A 27,840-nucleotide genomic window follows, 5' to 3' on the forward strand; every position below is an offset into this window, starting at 1 on the left:
GACCAAAATAGACTTCTCTCTCTAAAAAAACTGATGAAAGACTATTCTAGAGGTGGTAAACTGACCTGGGTTCTGATTTTTGTCTCTATGTGTTGTCAATGAGAAAGGAAAGGAAGAGTTGTGGGGGAAGAGAGGTATTTTGAAGGTTTTATTCTGATTTTTATTTTTGTTTTTCTCTCTTGCAGTTTTGTTAATAAAACTTTTTTTATACCCTTTAAAGTTTGAGCCTGCTTTGCTTTTTTCCTAATCCTATCTCACAGCAGAAAAAGAGTAAATAATTCTGGCCCTGAGTCTAACGGGCCATCAACCCACTACAGAAATTGGTGCATTGTCTGGGAAACAAAAATAGGCAAACCACAACCACCACACAGATTGGTGCTTCCATCTGGTTTCAACTGGAAACCGCTGCACAGATGATGTCTCCACTCTGTGCTGTAACGCTCAACTGCAAAACAGAAACTATGGGAATTATCCCTGTCAGCAACAGTCAACAAAGCAAGACTTACTGCAAGCACTTGCACAGTACACAACCACTCTGAGACCAGAGAAGTGGGGGCAGTCAGAGAGCACCTGATCGCCTTCTGTTTACCAGGAAATAACTTCATCTGGCAATTTATCATGTTGAAAAGTGTCAGGGATAAAAAATTCCGTTTATCAGAAACTTTGCTAGACAGTCAAACTGGAATCAGAGGCCTATAATGAAAAGCTAGTATTAAGGTTAGAGGATCAGGAGCAAGAAATCTTCATTGTTGGTGGTGCAGAGAGCATACACAATCATTCAGAGTGATTCTTCCCCCACAGAATGCCACCAGCAGGAAGAAACAAGGACACTAAAAACCAATCCAAACATAATGGAATTTGCAACTCAGTCCTAGGTCACCACTAGCATATTACTATACATCTTCAGTTGGAATAAAGAGCTATAGAACTACAAAGGAAAGCCTATTTCAGGCTTTTATAATATTTTTTATTATACATTTTAAGCAAAAAAGCATATATTTATTGTATTTAGCAGCAGGATTAGTTTCTTTTTTTCTTGAGCTCCATCAAGTTGAGACTAGCTGCTGCTCTAGGGAGCTTGACAACATCCCAAATACATTTCTATCTTTCTAGATAACCACTTCACATCCAGCCCACTCCCAGCTTCCAGGTGACTTTGCCCAGCCTCTGGCACACATCTCTGGATGTTTGGACAGACTGGGAAATGAGATGTTGTAAAGCACTGCCATGGAAAGGGACCTGGGGGTCCTGGTCCAGGCAAGCTGTACATGCAGTGCCTGCAGTGCCCTGGCAGCCAGGAGGGCCAACTCTGTCCTGGGGGCATCAGGGACAGCACGGCCAGCCGGGCAAGGGAGGGGATTGTCCCCTCTGCTCGGCACTGCAGCAGCCTCACCTCCAGTGCTGGGGGAAGTTCTGGGTGCCAAAACATACAAAAGACATGAAACTATTAGAGAGTGTTCAAAAGAGGGCCATGAGGATGGTGAAGGGCCTGGAGGGGAAGGCGTGCAAGGAGTAGCTGAGTGCACTTGGTATGTTCAAACTGGAGGAAACTGAGGGGAGACCTCACTGCACTTACAACTTCCTTGAAAGGGGAAGAGGAGGGGGACTCATCTCTTCTCTGCAGTGATCAGTGACAGCACCCAAGGGAATGGCCTGGAGTTTTGTCAGGGGAGGTTTAGGTTGGATATTAGAAGAAGGTTTTTCACACAGAGGATCACTGGGCCCTAGAACAGGTTCCCCGGGGCAGTGGTCGCAGCACCAGCTTCTTGAGTCCAAGAAGCATTTGGACAATGCTTTCAGGCACATGGTGTTATTCTTGGATTTGTCCAATGCAGAGCCACGAGTTGGACTTTGATGATCCTTGTGGGTCCTTTCCAACTCAGCCAATTCTATTATTCTTTTCTATAATTCTGAGGTTTTTTCTCCCCTGATTGTCATTGTTCTGATGTCTGTTGGTAAGGAAAGAAGTGACTTTCAGTTTTCCCCTTATTAAAAGTCAGATTTGTACTCAGCTTTGTGAAATTTTGAGTGCTGAAGAGAAAATTCTAGTTGCAACTGCTCAGAAGTAATAATTTGTGACCAAGGAATGCTGGGGGCATGGACCATGGCTGGGCTGAGGTAACCCATGCAATTGTTCTCAGGTTTGGTGCTGATGCAGGTGTATGCAAGGAATCTGATTGTGATGTATTTCTACAGATTCCAAGTAGAACCACTCCAAGTAGAACCATATATTGCAGTAGGACTCTGCCCAGTGCATTGTTCATTAAATGTTTATTTTATATTTAAAGTATACACATTCTTAATTCACCTTGATGGGTACCATTAAAATTCCTCAAGCTGTAGGCTTCAGGCTTTCTGCCTAAAGCTCAAACCCAGTGAACAAACATAGAAAGCAAACATCCTCCCTTCAGCTACTTCAATTAGAAATCACATTGTTTTGAAGACTTCACTCAATCATTGCATAGTTGTGGTTTTCAGTGTTTGGTGTTGCTCCTTCCATTTGTACCATGACTTGCTATGACTTCCCCATTTGATGTCAGAAGTGGCGCTGAAGTGCCTGCTCTGTCTGCCTGCATGCTACAGCAGATACTCAGCCAGTGAGACAAGAGTGCACAGCAGTCACAAGCACAAGGACAAAGCAACAAATGGCTGAGGAAAGGAAAAATCTCATCCAGCTCTAGGGGAGACCAAACGCAGTATTTCTTTTTCTCCCTTTTCATTTGTTCCCCTCCCTTCCTATGCACATCCCCTGAGGTGCCAGCAATGACAAGCTGTCCCTATACCCCTGAGCTCAGGTAATTTTCAGACAGAAGAAAGCCACTGCCAACCTTCTCCCAAAAAGCTGCTAAGTGAGCGGTATTTTTTTTTTCTCATCCTTTTGTTTTGATCAACTTATTCTTTCATAACTGACCAAGTTTCCCGTGGGTGGCTCAGCCTGCATTTGATGCAATGATCATGGTGTCTGCAGAGAGCAAATGGGTTATGGCAGGCAGCTCCCCTGCTCCAGCACCTGCAGTTTGATGCCAGCACACTTCATGGCTGCCAGCATGCAATGACTGACTGTCTTCCTCCTCCCTGTCGTCTCCATTTGGATGCAGTGAGGGCGGATCTCTTCTTTGGGGCACTGGTAAGGCATCAGGCAGGAGCACTGGGTCTCTGGGAACAAATGTGTGGAAATATAGTAGCAAATGTGATGACTAAAACCAAATTTTATACTTTGATGACATTTCAAAGTCCAACAGGGAAAAAAACACTATTGGATGTTTGTGGTATATTAGTTACAAAAAGCCTGTAGTGCATTCACTAGATAGCTGGATATTAGGAATAGAGACATAATCAGCTTTAAATAACAGTTTTTGCAACAGTAGCCCATACAAAAGCAGAATTGATCTAACTGTTTTTATCCATTGGCTTTCCCTGACTTTTCTTCTAAACAAAGATATATTAAGTTGACTTTCTTTTCCCAATTATCCTTGAACACAATCTTGCTATGAAGTGGAGTCTTACGGCCCATATTGTGTCAGCTCCTATTTCATTAAAACTCTCTTTATGAATGCTAAGCTACCTACTGCTGGCCTGTGGTAAAGCTCAGTCCTGCTGGTTATTTCATTACCTATTTCTGATCTAATCAAGTTCTGATTATTTATATTCTTTCCCAGAAACTCCCTTGGCAGAGTTTCTGCTTTCAGTTTTTTAACACATGAAAAATGTGTGCTTTCCTCCATTTAGCTTCTTTCATGGTACTGAAGTATCTTCTCTGCAGGATGTTTTGTCCCTGTGTTGATACCAACTACTCACTCTCAGAAAAAAACAAAACATTCATTTCCTAAATGTTTATGCACACTCATGAAAAGTGGACTTCTGTGGAGATGGTGAGGAGTCCAGTTCTCATCTCTTGAGCACACCACACTGACAACTTATCTTATTTAATATATTTTTCTCCCCTCTTATTTTTCTGAACAGGGCTCCTCTGTAGACCTTTGAGAGAAGAACACTGAAGTGCTGGCACAAGATCCAGCTGGCAGACACTTGCACAGTGGAAGCAGAGCTAGGCTTCTTAGAGGCTCTGGAATAAGTAATTTTTAAAAAGTTATCACGTTTTTCCCAGGAGCACAAGGTGCCTAGAGGTTCCACCAGAGCACGTCCATTGATGGACACACCTGGTCATACCCTCTGCTTGAACCCACAAGGAACAACAGGTCATGCAGTAATTTTACAGCCATATTTACTTCAAATTCTCTGCTGCAGAAATCTTGCATCTTCAAAACAGGGGCTTAGGACTGCTGCACACCACTGTTACTCTATTTATCATTAAGTAGTCCAGGTGTGATAAGAATCAGATTTGTCTCTGGCAGCAAGGGATGGAGTGTCTGTGTCTATCAGCCTTTACCTGGCAAGCCCTTGATGTGCGTGGAGCCAGTCAGCAGCTCAGACATTTACAGAAAAAACCTACTGTTCTTATCACCTGGCTACACAGTAAATAGCCAAGTTGCACAAATATTGTTTAGAAAATAATCCTCTTAGGGATTTCAGCAGCTTAGCTAGTTCACTAAAACTCTTGATAAACACAGTTTTCACATATGGGTATTTGCAAATATTACTATTAAAACCCCATTAAGCCTGATGGCCCCAGTCTTGGTTTTAAAGTAGTATCATGATTTAATTTCATAATTTAATTTTATGCTATAGAGGGTGTGGCCCAAATTAATTCCTGAAGTACAAACTAGGAGCTAGTGGCCTTTCAAAGAATGGGAGAAAACATTATCAACTGTATTTTTGTGATTAAAGATTCAAATGTTGATTCTCCTGAAAAAGTTTTCTTGATCTCCAAGTTTCTCTTGTGCCTTTTTAATGGGAAGTAAAAACACTACACTAGTTCTGAGTAAAAAGCACATATCTAAGTGTAACCCTAGGTAGCAGGGACACAGGATTGACCACACTTTCACACTCTGTCTGCCCACAGGAGACACAATGTTTGTAAATCCTCTTGTTGAAGCAGTGAAAGTCAGCACATTTTACTTTTAGATCCAAAGGGATTGCTAAACCTCATCATTCAGAAGTCATACCTTCACAATCCTCCCAGTCATAGCAGGTGTCATAGCCACAGGGCACTTTCTTCAAGCTATTTGTAGAGAGCTTTATCCTCTCAATAGCCCAATCTAGGTTGAAATTATCATGGCAAGGGCCAGCATGCAAGAAATGAAATGACTGCACTCCGAGGCACATTTCAGCTGAGTACTGACAGCTGGGCTTGGTCACATTCTGTTCAGAAGCAGTATGTAGCACACAGATGTCTTCTGAGTAGTGGCTGCCCAAAGGAAGAAAAGAAAAATTATTTAGCAAGCAAGTCCATGCTTTTAAACATCCATCAGCATTGGATGAAATACAGCAAAGCCATGGCCAGGCTGGAGATCCATCTAAAGACCTAAGGCTGCTCTACCTACTGCAGGACCTGGATCTGGTAAAAAAAAATGCTGTGAGATGGGGACACTTTGGTCCTGTCCAACTGTTGGGAGGTGAAGAACAGTTGTCCAGCTGAAGGGAGGTTTCTGTACAGGGAAAAGGAGAGGCTGTTACCTCCACAAGGACATGAAATTTCTATAGGGCCTGGGTGGCTTTTCTAAGTTGCCCTGCAGCTGTGTATGCAACTCTGTCTCTGACACACAGTTATCTTGGGACCAAGGGCAGGCTAAAACAGTCGTGCAGCTTGTACTTTCCTTTTTCTGTATTGCTCTTGGTTACTGAATGAATTCATTCCTAGAAGGTGCATGCATTTCCAAGCAGCATTATTTTGTGGAGCTTAGTAATTTTCCAAAAAGAGGATCCTAAAATCATAGAATGATTTGGATTGGAAGATCACAGTTCCTGCATGCTCTTTGTGCATGGTGATGACCTTGGAGGAATAAAGAGGAGAAAAGGAAGAGCTGGGGTCTCCTGTAGCAGAGAGTAGTGTAGGTTAAAAGGATGTGCTGTGGTGTCTCATTACAGTAATGTAATTTGGTGCATTAGGGAGAGCATTGCCAGCAGATTATGGGAAGTGACCCTGCATATCTACTCAGCCCTGGTGAGGCACATGTGGAGAGCTGTGCCCAGTTCTGAGTTCCTCAGCACAACAGAGACATGGAACTCCTGGAGCGGGTCCAGTGGAGGCCTACAAAGATGATCAAGGGACTGGAGCATGTCTATTAGGAGAAAAGGCTGTGGAAGCTGACCCTGTTTAGCTTTAAGAGGAGACAACTGAGAGGGGACCCCATCCCTGTCTGTCAGTGTCTGCAGGGAGGGGTCAGAGGAGGGACCAGGCTCTCCTCCGTGGTGCCAAGCAATAGGGCAAGAGACAACAGAGCAGTGAGTGATGCACAGGAAATTCCACCTGAATATGAGGAAGAAGTGGATTACTGTGAGTGGAACAATTTGCACTAAGAGGTCGTGGAGTCTCCCTCACTGGAGGCACCCAAGCACCATTTGGACACAATCCTGTGCCGTGTGCTCTGCGATGGCCCTCCCTGAGCAGGAAATTTGATCCAGGAGATCATTGGGGACCTATCCAACCTGATCCATTCTGTGATTTTTCATTATTTCATAGGCTACAAACAGGGCTGTAATTTGAATACAGAGGAATAGCTAGCTAATATCTGAACAGAGAGTAGTTTTGACTTGCAGTTGTCCTTTCCTGCTCTTCCTGTTTGGCGTCACAATGGCCTCTTGATCTATCATTTGAGAAATTTTTCTAGTTACAGTACTTACACACAATCTTCTTCTGGAGACATACAAACACACTGAGATCCAACCTGCTTTTGTCCTGGATTGCACATACCTCTAATTTTAGTTTGCATATCTGAAACAACACAGTGAGAACTATTGTAACTAGTAAGGAGTGAACAAAGATATCTTATACTCCTATCATAAAGGGTAAAATGGATTTATTTCTATTTGTCCTAAGTTTATCTCTTCAAAAGCATCCTGGTTGGCATGCTACAAGTATTTCCATCAGCCTTTCCAAAAATCACTAGAAAATACTGTTTAACAAGAGAAGCTGAGGTTTCAACAGAATGCATTTCCCTACTTTGCTTTCACAAAGCCTTGTTAATGCAGTTGGGGCTCGGTTTGGTTTTAAGCAAATAGTTGCAATGTCTCAATTTCATTATTAAAGTTTACAGTACATTGCGTCCAAAAATACTGAACTTAATGCAGAAGTTTAGAGCTGAAATTCTGTCACTATGGGAGACACAAAAGAAACTAAAATTAATGAACAACTGCTCTATGTCTTAAACAGTCATCAGCCTCCTAGTTCTAGCTGGCTGAAATAAACAGTACGGGTAATAACAGCAATATGGAAACAGTAAGTATCTGCAGGCATACTAACCTTTTTCACATGTAATAGACCTCAAAATAGGGGGTATCCAGGACAGGTCTTTCCCACAGGTATACTTTGTGAGACCAGTGACTATAAATCCAGCTTGGCAGCTCAGCTTTATTGTTTCACCAATGTTGTACTGTTGCTTAAATGGGGAAATTGTGACACTGTCAGATATTGGTGGCCTGAGGCATGCTGAGGCTGTAACAAACAATAAAAAAAAGCATAATTCTTGTTGGTTTAATGCTGTGTGGATATTTACAGAAAGCCATAATGCTTTATCTAAAGAACCATATAAAGACACTCAGTAAGAGTGATCATTTGTCTGACATTCAAAACAAGTAAGAATTTAACATAATTAAGTCTAGAAATTTTCAGTGCATTGTCATAGTCTTTAAAATATTTTTCAAGTAATAACCAAATAATGACAATGTGCTTCTAATGTATCCCAATATAAGTAATTTAATTTAGCTGTTTAAAATAGAAAGAATGGCATTTAACAGCATATTTTAATTTTTCTTTTGTAAATGAAAAAAGTCAATGGCAATAGAAAGGCTATAAGTATATTCAGGTACTTCTTTTTGTTAAAATGAAGACTAAGTCAATGAAATCACACCAAGTTTTAGAAAACTACTGAAATCTCTCTTCTTAGCAAACACAGACCGATGCTGATCCTTAATTCTTAACTGACCTATAAATCCTTCAAGGCATTGATTTATAATAGAGATTTTCAAGGCAGCCTTGGAGGTTGTGGTTAGAAACACATCATCCATTTAATATAAGAGATTGTGGACAAATTTCTGTAAGAATTATTTCTTCTTTATAACTGTATTAAACTCAAGATATCTATGTAACTCTGAAAGAAAAGACGAGTCCTTTTGTTAAAGGTATTTAAAACTAGAAAACAGAAGGATCTCGCAGCATCCATCTGAGGATTTTCTAATGCACTGAATATTACAATTTCCTTACAAAGCACATAATAGTAACACTTTTGAATTGAAACAGGAGTGATGTAGTGACTCACAATGTTTTTGTCATGTCTACATGAAATACCTTCTTAAAATGCTATCTTTTCAGATATGTTAGAGATTCTTTTTTTAAAAACCCTTATTAAAATCTTTTTTGTATGTTTTTCTTCCCCTTCTATTTTGTTGCTTTGCATCTTGTAAATTTTCTCTTTCTTACGTTGGCACTCAACATGTTGCTGTGTCCAGGTTTGATCTGGCAGACACCGAAGGTATTGATAGCCAATGAGGCTATGACCACTCACACAAGCAATTTCAACTTCCTCCCCCACAGCATATTGCTTCTTTTCATTCTAAAGTAAAAAAGAAAAAAAAGAGCAAAAAGAAAAAAAAATGGAAAAAAAAATTAAAAACCCACACCAAAAAGCTCTGTAAGGATCTATGGTAACGAGACTGGGCATTATCAAAGGAAACAATAAGCAAAATCCTGATAGGATCTAATGAACGCATACATTGCCTACTGTGAAATATGAGTCATCCACTCACAAATATAATGATAACTTTGTCCAGTTGCAGTAACTGATGTCATGGTTACAAAACAAGGATTCAAGGACCGCTTGAAATAATTTTTACCTTGATTTTTCTTCAGTTGCTGGTGTAGTGTGTGGGCTAGAGTCCTGCAGAATTCCTTGAACACAGCACTCTCACTAGCACCATAACTAGATTGGGTGTCAGACACATACAGCAGGGAAGCTGTAAAATTTCCAATCTCTGCAACTACTACACTTTGTTTCTGTATCATTTTTCATGCTCACCCTGATAAAGCCATATTCTGGTGGGTCTGGCCTAGAACATCCAGACTCAGGTTCACCAATCAAGACGCTTTCTTCTCTTTTGGCTTCATCATCATTTATACAAGGAGCACCTCTGAAAAGTGAAAAATTGCTGTCAGGCTGTATCTTAAGCATTCATGACACCAAGTAACAATGGCAGAGTGTCAGGAGAGCTGCAAGTGTGTCCTGTCATCCTCCCCCTATAATTTTATTCTGTTAAATAAGAGATGGTGGACAAAACTGCAGGTTAATAGAGGGGAGAGCATGAGAACATGAGTAAAAAGAGTGCTAAGTGCATCTATCAACATAATTATTTAAATATTTTGATACGGCAAGGAATAGAGGCAGCAAAAAACAACATAAGAGGAAGTCTCTAAATAATCCATGTAATTCTGTTGCCACCAGGCAGTGGTTAAGGGTGGCTGGTCTCTGTGAGCATGGAGCTGTACAGCCCATTGTGTCTAACTCAGTAACAAAGAACCATAGAGCCTGCTGTTTCTTATCCTCTCCTATTCACACCAGAATCCCCTCTGCAGTCATTACAGAGGGATAGTGAAAATCCCGTTTCTGCTCTTGGTCCCAGTGGAAATACTGAAGTCTTGGGCTTGAAGAGGAAAAAACTGAGCCAGTTTGGGGTTAGGATTTGAAGTTGAAACCATGCTGAAAAGGTACGTTCAGGCATACTTGAAGTGGAATTATGAGAAACATGTTAGCTTAATCTGAACTCTCTGCGACTGAGTTCAGATCTAAGCCTCTAAGAGGAGATAGAAAAAAAAAAAACCCAAAACCCCAAAAACAAACAAACAAAAAATGCCTGTGAACTCAGGAAGGAAAAGATTTCTCCTTGGCTTTGGAAAAGATGCCGTGCAAAGCAACATCCAAGATCTATAGGCATACTTTAATATGCAATTCATCAGCAATATTCTAGGAATAAAATGTGAAATCCAAATCCAAATGTGAAGCAAATTGCAGAGATTTTCAGAGTTTGCCTTTTCTCTGCTGCATTGAAGAAACTCAGAGGGGAAAGTTGTCTGCTATTTCTCCTTGGTAGTCACAGAGCCACTCTGGAGGGCTCATTAATCCCTTGACTATGGAGATCTTCTGATCTTACCTGTCTGTGAACACAGAGACATAACAGTCCTCTTCTTCTTCCCGCGGCCCTTCACATGGCTTCCCACCATTCCTTGGGGAGGGGTTATTGCATGCCCGTGTCCTTCTTTTTTTGAAGGAAGCACCGCATGGGCTCCATTCAGACCAGCAACTCCATCGGCCATCAACAGCAACTGCAAGGAATGGAAGAGACACCATCATTTATTGGCAGACCAGCACCATACAAACTATTTCTTTTAAGGCCCATATGAGAGGGATGATGGTAAGTTCATAATAGCCATTTTCAGAATATTTAGAACTGTTAATGTTAAGGGAGTAGATTGCATCTAGAACATAAAGTTTTCCAAAAGGTGTCCAGCCAAATTCCAGCCACTTCATAAAACCCTAAAATACATCTACCTTTCTAGTTTTGGTTGCAAGTAACACTAAAACTCAGAAGCAGCATATTTTATACTTTTATTGCACACACAGATATGTGTATTTTCATGGTACAAGTTTCTTAGGTCAATATTTAATGAATTTTCAAATAAATCTGAGATCTAATACCATGTTTAAACCTCATATCTACATTCAATGCCAGTTAAATGATAACATTTACTGTCTTTTCTTAACCCCTGGCATCTAGTACATGCTTTATTTTTTCCTTACACATCCTTTCTTTTCTGCATGCAACAGACTTTCTGTATCCACCTCTGTCTTCAGTTGTTTATTTCTTTATCAGGGTCAGAGAATGAGACCCGTATCTACCAAAGTGACCTTACCTTATGTTCCTTTTTGGTTGTGGATTATAAACATATATAATATCTCTTCTGTTCCCCTAAGGTGTGGCACTAGTGCCAATTTAATTCGAAAACGTTTTTGCATTAAATTGTTCTTTAAATTCTCCAGAATGGTGATTATATTTGCTCTCTTTATGACAACTGATTTTTCCTTCTAAACTGTGATCAACAATTTTTTATGTTCATTAGCCATTTAGTCTTAAGCATAATAGACTACAGGGAAAACTAAGCAATGGGTTTCTTAACTTTTTGCACCAATTATCCTTGATCTCAGCTTCACCCTTATTGCTGAATAGCTCATTTCATATCACCTTAATTATTTAGCTAAGGAATATTTTGCCATGTCTTGCACCGTCTTTTGAGTCACGGCTATTCAGTTTGATTTTTTTATTTGCAATCCCTACATTTATTCTTACACTTTTTAGACATCACCATGTGGTAAGAAGCGCTGTGGATTCAGTAAGGCCGGGTTATGGCAGATCAACCCCTGATAAAGAGCAGAAGGACCACATTTGCCATCACCCCTGATACCTGCTGTGTAGCCCGGAGCCCGCATCTCGCAGTTGGCGCCGTAGGTGCCGGCGGGGCACACGCAGAGGCACTCTGTCCCAGAGAGCACGGGCCGGCCATTGTTGGGGCACGGGGAGCACTGGCAGGGGTCAAACCTGCCCGCGTGTTCCAGCAGGGCTCTCCTCAGATGGCGCCGCTTGGTCACAGCGCACGGCACATTCCTCACCAGGTCCAAGATGGGCGACACCTGGCAGAGAGCTGTCCAGTCAGAAGGAGCCCAAACGCAGCAGGGCCCTCACAGGGGTAGCCAGAGCATTTTAAAGGAGTTAGAGCCTACATATGAAGCTGTATCACACAGCAATTATGGGTGGTTGAAAGGAGCATGGCAGTGCTATACATTTATCCTGTTCTTAATGCTTTTATCTCCCCAATTTAGGACTTGGTGAACCAGGGGAGAATCAACCAAGTGGGATACTATGTCCTAAAATTCAAGACATTCTCTCACAGTGTGATGTAGGGTTTGCTTACATCCAGTCCCTGTCATGTCTGACATGTTATGAGCTGTGTTGCCTTCAGCAGTTCAGCAGCTGCAGGAGGAGAGACCTCAGTGGATTGCTGCATCCAGGCAGGTTTTGCTGTTTGCCTTAAGTGCTACTGAGCAGCTGCTGTACCAGCTGGAGAAGGAGAAAGCTCGGTGCACTCAGAGCAGCACCAGCACTCTGTGTTTAAAGGAGCAGAATAGAGGTAGAGTACATTGCTGTTTTATTTCACTTTAGCTATGGGACATACTTTGCAACATAGGCTTGACAAGGGAATGATCCCATGCACTGTTTTCCTGCACAGTAACTAATCCCTGCCTATGCCTGAGCTCCTGCTGGTGCCAGAGCAACTAATTCACATTCCTCACTCTTAATCCCACTGTCCATGGACAGTGCAAAACTGGTGTGCCTTATAAACAACATGCACAAGAAGTTGTCCTGATAGAAGTTCTGTATGTTTATGTTATGCCCATTTTTATGTACATTCATATTGCACACAGCATTATCTCTGTTTACAAGAAAAAAAATATCTCCACAGTTCTATGAAGAGCTGCTAACCAGTTAATCTTTGTTATCTCAGTGTTTTTCTTGGTCTTCTCTTACCTCAAAGTCAATTACCACAGGATTGTCCTTTGTTGATTCCAGCCAGTTAGTGAAGACTCTGTGTCCTGGAAAAGCCCCCTTTTTCTCCCAGGCCAGAGCTGCTGCATACTCTGACCTGCCACCTTTTACCAGGGAAACTGATCGTTCAGCTGACTCCAGAATGGAACCTGAAAAACGATTTCATCATAGTATTTTCAGACAAAAGCTTCCAAAGACAGTGGATGTGACAGCAGAACTATAAGAAAAGAAGTATAAGAGTATATTAAAGAATATACTAAGATTAATTTTTTTAAATTATCCTTGGAAAAATGAAGTCAAAGCTCAGAAGAACAATTCCTGCCTGCTATGACAGCAGCCTGTAATAATATTTCAAATGAAAGTATCTGAGACTTGAGCCATGGGGATATTCAGAGTGTAAGACAGTTCTGGAAAATGTGGAGGATGCAGCAGCCTCCTCTAGAATGCACAGCATGGCAGGTTTAGCCCTAGTTGTAAACATCAAGTAATAGATATTAATCAACTACTGACAACAAAAACATGGTGGAAGTGATGAAATTGCAATCCTTAGTGATGCAGAACATGATTCCTGCCATTCTCATGGAAAATGCACCAAGCATTCTGCAGTTTCTGAGAAACATTTCTGGAACCCTGGTGCCTAAATATCTGCTTAGCATGAGGAAGGTGGGAAGTCAGGAAGTGTTTTACTGCTGCCCAACTCTCTCAATGAACTCTGAGCAACCCTTAAAGAATATCAGGGACTCAGTCATGGACATTTTTCTAGCAGATTTCTAGCTTTGTTCATTTTTCAGTTCAGCATTCCTGGCCCTGGATTCAGGGCCTGGGGTAATGTGTGACAGATCTATGACCAGCTGGAGAGCCAGTGCCATCAGATCCCCAGTGATGGGGCTCCAGAGCAGAGAAGTAACATCACCTAAATCATAATTTCTTTTGCAAATGAGAATATGATTTCCATGCCTGTATCAGATCCAGACAATGAAACACTGGTCCACTGACAGTGGTAGAAGAGCATCTGTAGTTCATCAAAGCGGAGAGGTCACCTGTGGCAGCTGAGGGAAGTGCTATTTGTAAGGTTAAGTAACAGGACCCTGTTCTCATCATAGTCACCTTCATGCGCGACAGTCATCCTGTTTGTGGTGCATCTGGTACTGACGTCCGTACTCGTCCAGAAGAGCACACGCGTGGTTGTTTCTATTCGGACACACTCTTTTGATTCCTCAGTTGACAGGCCTAGAAATACCACAGAGCAGCATCTTCATCACTATAACCATGATATATGGCAGGCATCATGCCCCAGGCTCCCACATTGAGATGAGCTAGCAGTTTCCCCTCCTCTTTACTTGCCGCTGGAGACTTCACTACAGCAGGCTTGTGCTTCCCCATGCACAGTGTTGGACAGAGGTATGCTTCAGCTGCCCACCCATGCCCATGCAAGTTACAGCAGTGGCATTAAATATCACTTTAAATATCACATTAAATATCATTTTAACTACAGATTTCCATTTTTGTGGTATTGTCCTTTTGTTTTGACAGTCTAGCAGTCATGGGGAAATTTTAGAGTAATTTCTATTCCAAACTATCAACTTTATTGACTGCATCCCAAAAAGTACCACTTAAACCTCTCAGACCTCAGTCCCATGCTGTAGGATGCTGGAACACCTTTTCTTGGTGGCACCTGGTCTTGGTCTGAAGGTCTTGTTTCCCTGAACACAATGACATTTATCAAATAAGGAATCTCCTGAACTTTCCAAATACAATGTAGATCAAAAATTTCTTCTTGTTCTATATGTAAGAAAAGTAACTAATTAATGAATGAAATTCTAAAGAATTTTTTGCTGTTGGAGAACTTACTCTATGGTGTAAGACCTAAAAATAGGGATAAAAAAAGCTGTTAAACAAATATTTTCTTGTTAAAGATTACATACCAGAGTTCTGCAGTTCCTCAGAGCTGTACTGGTAAAGCATATCATAGGAACCACCCATCTTCCCAGAGGTATAGTAATGAGTGCCAAAGTCATCAAATATTCTGCTGTATAAAGCATAGTTGTACTCCAGGGGCAGGTTGTTAAGTGCTTTTAGAAAGACGTCTGATAGATGCAGATCTGACTGTTTCATTGTGAAGTTTGCAACAGAAATTACTTTATGGACTCTGATAAAGTTGGAATTCTGGAAATAAGAAAAGGGGCACCTTCTTAGCACCTTGAGAGGAAGGTAAGCACAGAAACTAGAGGAGCAAAGAGTATAACCTGAGATATGCTGCAAGACAAGGACAAAATAATCCTGTTGTCATGATGTTTTAACCATGAACAAAGCATGTGATGTTCTTGAGGGCTATCTTGCATTGTGGGAATACAGAGCAAATATGCCAGTATTTGTATTCCAGTAAAAAATAGGTCTCACCAAACACCTGCCAATCCAGAAGAGTTCCTGCCATAAAAAAATACACCAGCAATTGGTAAGATGACCAAAAGATTCTGAGAAAGGCTTCACCTTTTAACAGTCTATGGGTTGTTTGCAGCTAATCTGGTGAGTGAGCATTTTGAACATTAACTCTGTTATGAAATTTCACCATTTAGCAGCCTGTTAAAACTAAAACTAAACCTAGGGTTAACACGTCCTTGAGTTTAAGTGTCAGAGTTAGTGTGAAAGGTAAAAAAAAGAGAATGTTCAAACACTGGAAACATAGATTCATAGGATATCCTGAGGTGGAAAGGACATCTCTTACATGTAGAAAAAAACATACACGCTTTTGAAAGAGCTTATTCATGTGTTTTTGCAATGCTGGAGTTTGTTTAAATTAATGTTGCACTAAGTAGAAAGAAAACAAATAGAAAATACTGAAAGAAGGGATTTGTAAAGTGACAAGGGGAACTATAGGCACAAGGCCAAAGCAAAGAGATCAGGAGAAAAAGGAAGGGAAGGAAACTGGAGAAAATAACCAACCGGCAGATAGGAAAGGTTCATTATAAAACCCCTTATGTTTTATATGTGGGTTCTTCTGCTGGATTTTACTGCTTTGCTCCACTCCACTTTTTCAATTTTCAATGGTGCCAGCTAATGTTTCACTCATGACACAGAAAATTCTGGGCCACTTCGGCAAATATTAATTCTAAAGCTTTAGTTGGGTTCAATATATGCTTGCATGCAATCTGGGAAATCCCAGGCATTGAGCACAGGCTGGAGAAGAACTTACAGAGAGCAGCCCTGCCCAGAAGGACTTGGGGGTGCTGGTGGGTGAGAGGCTGAACATGCCCCGGCCATGGCACTGACAGCCCAGAGAGCCAAACGTGTCCTGGGCTGCATCCAGAGCCCCGTGGGCAGCAGGGGAGGGAGGGGATTCTGCCCCTCTGCTCTGCTCTGGTGAGACCCACCTGGAGCTCTGCATCCAGAGCTGGGGTCCCAGCATGGGAAGGGCAGGGACAGGTTAAGTCCTGCCTCCCAGAGGAGGGCCAGAACAATGAACAGAGGGCTCATGCAACTCTGCCATGAGCAGACACTGGAAGTTATTCAGTCTGGAAGTCTCCAGGGAGACCTCATTGTGGCATTGTGATACTCCAAGGAGGTTTATATAAGAAAGTTGGAGATAGACCTTTAAGTAGGGCCTACAGCAGTAGGGGAAAGTGTAATGATTTCAATGGGGAAGATTCAGACTACATATAAGGAAGAAAATTTTTATGATGAAGATGAAACACTAGAGCAGGTTGCCCAGAGAGATGACTGATGCTGCCTCCCTGGAAATATTCAAGGCTTGGTCAGACAGGGCTCTGTTCAATAGGATCTAGTTGAAGATGTCCCAGCTGATTGCAAATTGGACTAGGCAGCCTTTAAATGTTAACTGCAACACAAACCATTCTATTATTTTATGATTCTATGATTAAAGGATCAGAACTCATGAAGACATACTAGAGGACCAGTCTGCTTAGCTAAAAATTTTCTTGTAAATAAAAATTTTCTGGTAAATAAATTTAAAGAACATCAAGGCTTCATATTTCTTCCATGCCAATATGGAGAAATGCATAGCACTTCAAGGGCCTACGGCCCTCTAGAGACCCTGGGATAGTAATCTAAAACTTCTGTGCATATATTTATATGCAATGTGTTCATTTATATGCATATATGCAATATATATATACATCTCATATATATTTTATATATTATTTTTACTTTTTTTTAACATATAGGTCTGAATGAGATGTCCCAAAGCACAGGAAAGTTTCTCCCTCCTTTTTTTTTCACTATATCGAGAAGTGTTGCAAATTTACTTGTAGGTCTCTCAAACATACACAAGTACATATCTACCTACAAATACTCACTTATACAATTTATGGAGATAGAGATAAAAATAGAGGCTTCCTGTCTGATACAGTAGATAACACAATGAGGACCCAATCCTGCTGTGGATTCATTAAGAAAGGACTTCAAACTGTGTCATCTTTAGCCAACACCAGACTAAGTTAGTGGTGGGTTTCTGGGTTTCACAGAATCATGGAACTGTTTGAGTTGGAAGGGACATTAAAGACCATCTCGGTTCAACCCCACTGGTGGGGGCAGAAACAACTTCTGCTGGACCAGGTTGCTCAAAGCTCTGTCAAACCTGGCCTTGAACACTGCCAGGGATGGGGCATCTGCAGCTTCTCTGGGCAACCTGTTCCTGCACCTCACCACAACAGTGCTGAAAGCCAGTGTATATGCAAAAGAACTTTTCTATTAGAAGTTTAACCTAAACTAACATTTTCATAATTATCTCTGGTCTGGGTTTAAGCCAATAGGAAGCGACAGTTGCCCCTAAATAAACTTGCCAATTGTACAAGAAGGCAACTTGATCTGTGTGCAGTTATCTACATGGGCATGAAAGTGAACAGGTTTCCAGCAGTTGGAACTTCAGGATAGTTGCATTCAAACTAGAAGCAATAGACTGTTCAAGCAAACAAGTTGCTTAACCTTTAAGTGAGCAAGGCCTGCAGCAAAATTCCATCACAGGAAATCTTAATGTTAAGACTAATATTTTTGCAAAAGTTTCACTGTAATTGCATTAGAACTCCTGGGTTTCAACAGGCCTTAGCTTTGTTCAGTCCTATGGCCTTGCCCATGCAGAAGTGCAAACAATATCCCATCATTTACTGCCATTAAGCTATAAAGATTCATAATCTTTTACCCTACCAGTATTCATTTGTTTAAAGTCACAGAATCTGATGGGGAAAATGTTACTGTTCTGAGAAAATTTTCTGTGGGTGTGTTATTTGTGAGATTATTTTTATGACCAAATTCATCTTGGCAGACATGAGACTCCAATATGCAAGTTAGCTACCAAATTAAAAAAAAAAAAAAAAAAAAAAAAAAAAAAAAAAAAAAAAAAAAGGTAGATTAATACCCAGTACATTCATATGTATAACATCATTGAGCACACTTTATTTATTTTTGAGTTGTTTGCTAGTGTTAAGTATTATGCCATCTTAATCTATAATTAGGATATCGGAAGGCGTGGCTTATCCAATATGATCATGTCAAATCTATGCTTTTTAAAAGTGGAATAAGCCTATGTTTTCTGTACTCAACCCAGAAAACCATGATGCATCAAAAGGTATGTTAAAACCAGGAATACGTTGTAGTATCAGAAGAGGATTTTTTAAATACTTCATTCTAGTGGGCCAATGTCTTATAGGGAAAGTAGCCTTTGGGAGTTCAGTTCTAAACAGAGCAGACAGAAATCAATCAAAAGACAGAAAGTGAAGGCAACATTCAATTACCTTTTCATATGAGGCTTTAATGGCTTTCTTGAAGGAGGAAGACGATGTAACCTGGACCCGTGTGTTTGTTGAGAATAAAATTGGGATACCAAAGGAACTTCTACCGTCGTAAGTGGAGGAACTACTGTAAAAAGCACCATCACTCAGGGGAGTTAAATCTTTGTAGAAATCTGATGTTACATCATCCTCTTCATCTGTTACCTGACAATTAAGTAAAGCAAAATGCATTTGCATAAAATATAGTATGAAACAGAAAACTATTAAACAAAGACTTCTTGATTTCTTGATTTTTTAAATGGGAAAATATGCCTGATTATTTGAGATGTGAAAGTAAGCTACAAAACTGTTCTTAACACAAAAGATGAGACTGAGAAAGGCTAAGAGGCAAAATGAATTAAAAATTATTTTTTAAATTCATTAAAATTAATATAAAAAATTTAAAAAAATTTAAATTAATGAAAAAAAACCAAGTTAAAAAGCAGACTTACTGATAGTTGTTTATACAACAACAAAAAAGCTGTAACACTTTATTCTAAAACTTCTTATCCCTGTGCCCTAAACCTTAGGAATATTTTTCAACAAGTTCCAACATATTTTTAAAAGAATTCCAGACATACATGTTGTGTCTACATCATGACTACTTCCCAACCCCATGGCTTCTGTGTTGTATAAAACAGAGTTTGGTGCTTCCTGGCCTTTGTTCTCAATTTCCAGCTAGAAAAATGAACAAGTTTCCACAGTAGAGTCTTAGAGGATACTTGGACTCTTAGCACCTATACTGCATTATGGATTCAAGGCCGATGAAGAGGAATTGTGAACAAACCTGATGGAGTTGGTAAACCTACAGTGGTAGTTGTTGAGCAAGCACCAAGACAACCTCAGCATCAGATCAGAAATTATGTATTTCCCAAAATTGGGGAAAATCCCTGTGTATTTTTGAAAAAATGAGATTTTTTTTTTCCCTCTTCTAGACCAGTTTGCTTAATAGGGCTGCCAAGCAGTTTGGGATATGAAGTGGTCCATTCTTCCCCTCCACTTCCATTTTACAAGTCATATGCTTTTGCAGGAAAATACACTGGAGTTACAAGAAGGCCCCATCCAGTGACCCTTCTGTATGAGAAGCTGCTCTAAATGTTAAAAGATAAAGATGCACTCTTAAAGGTGAGTTTCACAAACCCCTAACAGTTCTGCAAAAGGACATCAGTAACTTAATGAACCTTACTGGCTATAAAGAGACCTGGGCAAACCAAACATTGGTTTTCCTCTGAAGTATTTCTGCACACAGTAAATTTTCACCATTGTTGACAAATCCTACATGTCGTGGCCAATTCAATTGCAGTTTCTGTGGAATGTAGCAAGGTGTCTGTTTTTTCAGTTGCCTCTGTTAAAGTAATTCTAAAATCTCACAACACCTGTGGCAAAAATCATCAGGTTTTGCCCATTAGTTGTGCTTTCTTCACATCCTGCTTTCTTTTCTTCCCAATGCAGCATCAACTGGCTTCAAACAGGGCCTGCTTAAATGTACACAGCCAGATGTTATGCCCCAACCCCAGTATTCAAAGCATTTTCTGAATGCCAGTGTCAATGAAAAAGGCATTAGTGGTTCCTAGATTATTTATAAAATACACTCCAAGTTCATTTTGGTCATTCCCCAGCCTGTCCTGTAAGCCTCCTCTCCAGGCTGTGTATATTTTGTCCTCATACTTTCCAAGCTCAGTGCCTGCCTTTCCTTGCTGCACTGTGGAGGGGCTGGGGAGTGGACAGGCAGGACTGAGGAGTTGAAATGGCTCAGGGGGGAACTGGGTCCCAAGGTTGCAGGCGACAGAAAGGAAGCTGGAGTCTGTCTCTCTATCTAGACAGGAAGGAGTCTATCTGCAGCCATTGGTACTTCAAGTATACACAAGTGATGCTGGAATAAGCTTTGGAATTGAACAAATCTCTGTTTAGATGATGTCTGGGTAGGGAAAGACCCTTGGTACCACATCAGAACAAAATAAGGCCACTGCCACAAGGAAGCAGGAGAAGCTCAAATCCATCATATTGACGCTCATATCTGGTGCACTGAGCTAACACAGATCTGAATGGTATGAGTGGAGCAAGAAAATTAATCCCCTTCCTACATATCAACTGTTCAAGCATATTCAAGCCTTATCAGGTTGAGAAATTTTGTTCTAAAACATGCAGGACTACCTAATACTTGAGCACATAACTTGGATTGTGATTATAGCAAGGGTTTTACAGCTAGGAGCTTGAGGGTACCTGAAAGCTGACAGCCTCCAGATTCGCAGGGACACGATACAATTTCCTTGTCTCATTGCGCCTCACTGTCTTGCATTGTCCTCCATTGAATGAGTTTCCAAGAACTTCCCCTCGACTCTCTCCTGCCAGAATGTGAAATCTAACAAAAAAAATATTTCCAGAGATTAAACAATTCCAGAAAGATGTATGGACTTGAAACATTTCAAGTTATACAGCTGCACTGAGCTATTGCAGATTCGACTGAGAGTGTGAGCATCTAGGTCATGTTACTGCTTTGAAAGGAATTACAACAGCTTCTCATTCACACTGAATTCACCTGAAAAATGCAGTGGCATCAATTCAGTTTCCTACTTTCCAGCAGTGCTTAACGTTCCTGATAACCCCAAAGTCAGCATAAGACAGTCAGTCTTAAGTGGAGAACCTAAAAATAGTTCTAGGCAAAAGAACTATTGGTTTTCTATTTCTACCATATGTAGAAATAGAGACAAATGTAACCTGGAGACAAACAGTCACATTACCATAATTCATGTTACTGGACTGTACTGAGATCAAAATTCAATTTAAAAAATGCAAGTCTGCTTGGGACAGGCATCCCATGTTAAAGCTTTATATTGCTTTAATTAATAACATGGAAGTAGTTGGTATCCTGTGAAATGTCACACAGACAAACAACATCTGTAGAGGAACATCCTCAAAAGTTCTGAAGCATATGGCATGATGTACAGGCGAGTAATTCCATGAGCTGAAAGTTACCCATATATGCTCTGGTTGCTGTGGGACAGAATAAGTCACTCAGGGGTGGTGTTCCTTGACACCTCTTTCATCTGGTCTACCAGCAGTGCAGAGCAGGACTGGGAGATGCAGCAGACAAATCCTAGCCCAATTATTTTGTTGTATTTTTATAATTTCTTGCCAGTTTTAATTTGAGAAATTATATGCTTTAATGAATACTTTCACATGCTAACTGGGAATTATTTTGTTCATATAAATTAGTGAGGTAATAACTAAAGCTTACAAAAAAAATAGCAGAGTTGGCTTACCCACTGCCTATTAATTGCACACCTGGGATGCTCTCATACTTTCGGTTACACACAGTCTTTTTTCTTCTACAGTTTCTTTCATCAGAGTTGTCCCCACAGTCATTTTCTCCATTACATTCCAATGTTTTTGAAATACAGCGATCTGCAATAGAGAAACAGCAGCAGCAAAGGTTCATCATGTCTAAATGTAGAAAAGGGCAGTCTTGTCTTTTTCCCTTGCAAAGGTGTGAGCTTGCCATAGATGTTAACACTGAGTTAGTTTAAGACTGGAATTATCCCAATTAAGAAATGATTGTTTCAATTTTGTGAGTTTTGCCTTGTTCCAAAGCTGCAAAGGCTTAATTTTAAGTTTAGCAAAAGGATAATTAGATAAAATTATTTAGTCTAATCAGGAATATTTAAATTTAAGCAAACAAGAAATAGCCACAAGCCTAATAAAAACAGTGAGAATTTAGGTTCAGACAAACTCTATATTTATGTTTGTATCTGAAAAAATTGTGCAAAGGAATATAATTTGAACAGTGCTACTGTCCAGCTACCATAATCATAGTGACATCCCAGGCTAGGGACTGCATTTTAATTACTTACAGAAGGGACTGAAAAAATAAGCTGATAGTAATACATATAAAATCCTCACATAAACATTTTTTCCTGGTCCCTCTTCCCTGGAATTTATGCATGGAATGTATGGATGTCTTTTGTCTCAGTATCTAATCTTTTGACTAATTGGTAATTCTGCAGTTACACAATGAGGATTATCATTACCATTTTCACACTGAAATTTATTCTTGCAATCAACCTTTACTATGTTGCAGAGCTTAGATGGCAAACATGGCAGGGAATCCACCAGTGGCTCGGAACAGGCCTGGCCCCCAAACTGGGATGGTCGAAGGAGAGTCCGGGTACGGAACTGCAAGGCAGACAAAATAAACCCAGGGATTCTTTTGTGAGCTGTGTTTGTAGCTAAGTCCCATCCAAAGCAGAGCCACACTCCTCAGTGCTGCTGAAGCTTTATTGGAACCAGAGCCCTGAAGAAAATAATCAGTCATTCTTGTCCTTCCATTCTACCATGCAATCCTCAGGTGAGGCAGGTAGGGAATTGGTCTCCAAGAGCCTCATTAGCCCTGGTGGAGCATAAATGATTAAACTGCAGACTACCTGGTCTACATCACCAAAGGAACCAGAAATTCCATCCCTGTATCTTCAGTATATACAGTAGGAAATTGTGTGAGAACAGAATTACAGAGATTTTTCCTGTTCTTTACCATCTCTGTTGAATTCTAAATACGTTGACAGTGACAACCTAGCTGGCTTGACTAACACATGTGGGTCCTCAGTCTGAACTGTGTGACTTGAGAGGACAAAAATGCATTTCCTGAAAGTTTCTGGGAGCTCATTGAGTTTTCTTTCCCTGAGACAGCACCCTCCACAGAGAACGGTAAAGTTGAATGGTGATAGATAAAGCATTTCAGATATGTTTTTCTGTTCACTTAATAGGACTTCTGGTGCGACCTGTCTGCATGTGCCTAACCATTTTTCTTCTAAGAATTTTCCTGGAGACAAACATCCCAGGAAGATTCTAGTAAAAATTAGTAGCCAAGTGACTCTGAAGAGAGAGTGCAAAGAGCAGTATCAGAAAGTTTTCAAGCTCATGAGAAACTTTCCGTATGCTCCATTTCAGTTTCATAGTACTCACTACATTATTTGTCAGAGTTTCCCTTCTTTATCCTTCCCCATTTATGGAGACTTGCTTACACTAGCCTTCACTCTTACACTGTTATCTATGTCCTCCATTCTGTTGGTTGTTCCTATTTATAAAGGTCACAAAGATCTTTATAGTTTGTAGGGGGAAATGGATCACAGTCCACAAAAGCTATTTTTTGCTTGAAGAAGTGTATATGTTGCATCAATACTTGAAATTAGTAAAAAATTGGTGCATTTCTATATGGATGTAAGGTAAGAAACTCAGATATATAGAGGGTATTGAAATCAGTCCAGTTGAGAGAAACACTCCCTTTCATCTCTTGAAGGTTTCTGTCTCCCAGTCTCTCATTTATTCGCCTTGCTCTGCTCTCACACTGCTCATTCTAGTTGCAACTTCACAGGCTGGTTCACCTCTCACATGTAGAACAGTTTTTGTGTGTCTTTCTCACCCTATTTGGGCACCAGAAAATAAGATATATATGTAAAGACATACTTACGATGTCTGACAGGTTTTTGAGGCTTGCTCATCAGGCATGGATTTGTGAAACCAAAGGGTATATGCAGAGGGATGTAGGCTGTGTCTGCACAGAACCTTGGAGCTGCTCCCATGGCCACCTTCGAAGCTCATACCTGCCAGCCATACCCACGCAATCTGCTGTCACTTACCTCTATACTGTACAATCTTACATTTGACAGGGCTTGGTTTGATTAGGTCAAATTCACTTTAACCTGATTTTTCTTTCTTCCCTCTCTACTGTTTCACCTCTAAGTGTACCATTGTCAGCAGAGAAAAGCCCAAGAGGAAAAAACACCATCTTGGATGTTTGTCCCACAGATAATAGCACATCTGCCTGTGGGGGTGAGGGGGAGATTGTGCACACTATGAAGGTTCAGGGAATGGTGCTCTGTATTTCTTAACAGCAATCTCAAACTGATCCTGGCTATTAGTGTAAGATACAGCCTGAGAATTTCTAGCCAGCAGCACTTAGGATATGTTGACTCTTTTCAAGAGATTATTTGATTCTACTTTTCTTTTGTCTTTAGAACATAGAGAATGCTATAGATAAGCTAAGATTCTGTGACTTTCTCCTGCTTAAGCAGACGTGAACACTTGTACAGTTTAGTTGATTCTTTATGTGAAAAATTCACATTTAATTATGGCAGTGGAAACTTTGGAGAAAGTTTATCATAAACATCACAAGCAGTCTCATATATGGATTTACTCAACTAAATCATCCCTTTCTGGTTTGACCTGCTTATTTTAACTTGTGCTCTCCAGCTCCTACTGTATAATTCATAATCAATTTCCCTTGTTAACCTAAACTGTCATTTTCTAGATCAATTGCTGTAAAGTTGAAACAAGGAGATCCCTTTAGCAAAATTTCTTGCATTTAACCCATATAATACATTTTCTACCTACTTTTTTTTTAAGACATGGGTCACATTCTGACCAAGGGCCAAAGTCTCCAAGCTGACAGTTGATAGGACATGTTTGCTGGTTACATGCACGAGATTCTTGCTTTGTGCACAGCTGGTCACAGAAGTTTTGGCTATAATATTCATCCATTCTTATTTGCCTAAAAATGTAAAAAATAATGCTAGAAAAGAATAGATAGATCGTAGGTGTTTTCTACTTGAGGGTGAAGCCTGACAAAATGATTTGAACACATTTGAAGTATAAAACCCTGAGAGATAATATACAGTTGCAGAACACTGATTACACAAAAAATCCAAATATGCCATAAGTTTAAAGAGCAATTTTTTTTGATTCATGTCACTTCAGATATCCCAGAGGATAGCTACAGATAAAGTCAGGAGGAAAAGAGGGGATTTGTCACAAGTTTAGATTATACTACAGAGCTGCATCAAATTTGATGCTGCTGAATCTATTTGACATCATCAGTTGTCATAAAACTAATGGTGCAGGGAGGATATTTGGAGTTCACCCCTCCTGTGGCGTTGTGCCCAGTGCAGGGCTCCCAGAGCAGGGCACTGAACACCACCCTTGTGTGTCCACAGGGGCTGAAAGCCAAAAGCACACTGCCAGCAAGGCTACTCTAGGACCTGGCTGTTCTTCCTCATCACATCTATTGGCAGATATTGCTTTGTTTGGAGGCACTGGCTCATAGGATTAGAATGGTCTGAGTTGAAAGCGATCTCAAGGATCATTTAATTCCAGCCCTCCCCTTCCCTCCCTGCCTCATGGGCAGTAATGTTCTATACACAAAATCTTATAATTTTAAAGTGTTGTAATTAAAAGATGATCTATTTATCTGATAAATGCTTGACCGTGACATTTTTCTCAATATATTGTGGTAGGTGGAGCTTCAGATAAGGGTGCCACTCTCTTTTCACAGAAAGGAAACACAGAAGTAGTGAGATGGCTTGGCCTTACCTGTGCCTGGTCTGTGTGCCAAAATTGCAGGTCCGTGAGCAGGCAGACCACGACCCCCAGGGGTAGTACTCACAGTAGCACCCCTGGCTGCTCCCAATCACCAGGCTCAGCAGGATCAGGTGCATTGGCACAGTCACACCCATGGCAAAGGTGTCCATCTACATCACAGAGACGAGCAACAAAAGCTCAAGAAACTATCAGTTAGTTATGCAAGAGTTTCTCTCAGTTAGTTATGCAAGAGATGTCTCTTCCAAAATGCAGAGTCTATAAATATACCTCAAAATACAAAGATGCTAAGCAGAGCACCTAGAAAGGGGCAATCATTACATAGCAGTAATTCAGTCAATTTTTTGAGGACCAGAAGTCACAATGGGGTTTTTGGCCACTTATTTATCAGGAGTACTAATGCAATTGTGCATTATTTCTGTCTCTGAAATTGCTTATAAATTATGTTGAATGTGACCAATAAAGATCTGTTATTGTTCTTCACTACTTACAAGTATCCTCAAAAATATTTTGTAGAAATAAGAATAAAAATATGACAATTCTTTCTGTACAGTATGTAAAACAACAAACAAGACCTTAAGACCAGGCAGCTCCATCTATTAGCTTGTAACCAATTAATTTTCACATGCCTATAAACCCCCTTTGCGTAAGCATTTTATTGCAGTGAATTCACCCTTCTCAAAGTTTTGACTAGCCTATTGAAACTGCAAACCATCACTGTTCAAAGCTCATCTGAATTTCCACCAGCAGTGGAAACAGAACATCTAGAGTGAGTGTTTCTCACTCTAGTGGTCAATCAAACTTTATTTGCTGAGACAAAAGGTTATAGGCAGTCTTTAGGCAGTAAGAGTAGTTGGTAAACTAAAAAAAACAAAGCAAAAAGCCCCCCAAAACAATGAAACAAACAAACAAAAAACCCATGCAACCCTCCACACGTGCCCTCCCCCTCCCCCCCCCCCCCCCCCCCCATTTTCCAGAGAAAATATGTATTAATTAAAAAATGCAAACCTTGTCATGAGGTTGAATCAACACAAAATCAAATAGGCTGTCACAGTAGAGCATTATAAATTTGGTTTACCTCAAACCCTCCCCCCCAAAACCCAACTGGACATTTAAAAACCAAAGTATTTATTTCAAAACAATACTCCAAAATACTTAGCTTCAAAAAGTTTGAAATTAATAGTACGATTGTTTTTTCTTTTAGGTTTTTAGCCACATATGCTATTATGATTTTTATACTTTGCTGAAAAAAACCAAAATTGCATCAAATCCAGCCATTTTTTCCTCCGTTTGCAAAGAAAGGCAGTAGGTCTGCACACTGCTGTGCAGTAAGGACGTGCAGCACTTTTTACATGGAAGGCTCATCAATGAACAAGACTTTCAGAGAGATTTAAGTATAATCAAATACAAAATACAGTAAGACAGATGAAGTAGCATTCTTGCCAGTGGACCTAGAAGTGACAGATATTTTCTTTTTCCTTACCTGACTTCCTGGCTTGTTGCACCAACAATGCCAACTTGGAAAAGAAATGAAGCCCTACATGACAGTTGTACTGTCTTCATTCCATCACTGTGCTGTACATAGAAAAACCACTAATCTCATCAGTGAGAAAGCCACCAACCCATCAGTGCATCAGAAGCCAAATAAATATTAGCACATGACAGAGTAATTCAACATTTTAAAGAAATAGAACAAAACCCCACAGAACACGTCTCCATAAGCCTTGTAATCTGTACGTATTGAATCCAAACAAAAAAAAACCCTCCTCCTTTTTAACTTACTGCAAGATTGTTATGTGAAAAGTCAGTGTATGCTGCAGACTCATGTGACCCTGGTGTGCTTTGCCGCAGTCTTTCAAGTGAAAGGCCAGAGGCTTTGTTTGATTTGGTTATCTTTTAATGAAGGCAAATTGATCTGGTGGGAGGAGAGCTCAGAAGGAAATGGCCTCTGCACCTGCACCCCCGGGGAGATGTGTTC

General features: G+C 40.4%; 1 protein-coding gene across 3 annotated transcripts; it reads right to left on the bottom strand.

The window, feature by feature from the left end:
- Positions 1-2,252: 2,252 nt before the first annotated feature.
- Positions 2,253-27,717, bottom strand: C6 (complement C6). Of its 3 annotated transcripts, XM_066339983.1 has the most exons (19): positions 27,645-27,717; positions 27,346-27,437; positions 25,857-26,014; positions 24,882-25,038; positions 22,523-22,667; positions 21,758-21,899; positions 20,718-20,856; positions 18,459-18,659; positions 14,637-14,877; positions 13,819-13,941; positions 12,694-12,860; positions 11,573-11,798; positions 10,264-10,435; positions 9,135-9,246; positions 8,540-8,672; positions 7,364-7,555; positions 6,745-6,835; positions 5,067-5,308; positions 2,253-3,156 (listed from the first exon to the last, which is right to left on the bottom strand). In XM_066339983.1, the coding sequence occupies exons 3-19, from the start codon at positions 26,012-26,014 to the stop codon at positions 2,981-2,983; spliced, it is 2,817 nt and encodes a 938-aa protein (XP_066196080.1). In that variant the 5' UTR covers positions 27,346-27,437; positions 27,645-27,717; the 3' UTR covers positions 2,253-2,980. The 3 variants fall into 3 exon arrangements, with proteins under 3 accessions (XP_066196080.1, XP_066196081.1, XP_066196079.1); XM_066339984.1 differs by lacking the exon at positions 27,346-27,437; XM_066339982.1 differs by lacking the exon at positions 27,645-27,717 and having other exon boundaries at positions 27,346-27,617.
- Between the last annotated feature and the right edge of the window lie 123 nt (positions 27,718-27,840).

Source organism: Sylvia atricapilla, chromosome Z (genome assembly GCF_009819655.1).
Source record: "Sylvia atricapilla isolate bSylAtr1 chromosome Z, bSylAtr1.pri, whole genome shotgun sequence".
Classification (NCBI taxonomy): Eukaryota; Metazoa; Chordata; class Aves; order Passeriformes; family Sylviidae; genus Sylvia; species Sylvia atricapilla.

What these genes read in the sequence shown, in the direction of transcription:
- C6 (XM_066339984.1), bottom strand. Translation starts at nt 26,014, where the DNA reads ATGGACACCTTTGCCATGGGTGTGACTGTGCCAATGCACCTGATCCTG. An exon ending in GTGCAATTAATAGGCAGTGG is followed by an intron (nt 20,857 to 21,757) that starts GTAAGCCAACTC and finishes TTTTTTTGTTAG; the next exon opens with ATTTCACATTCTGGCAGGAG. An exon ending in GTCTATTACATGTGAAAAAG is followed by an intron (nt 6,836 to 7,363) that starts GTTAGTATGCCT and finishes GTGTTGTTTCAG; the next exon opens with ATATGCAAACTAAAATTAGA.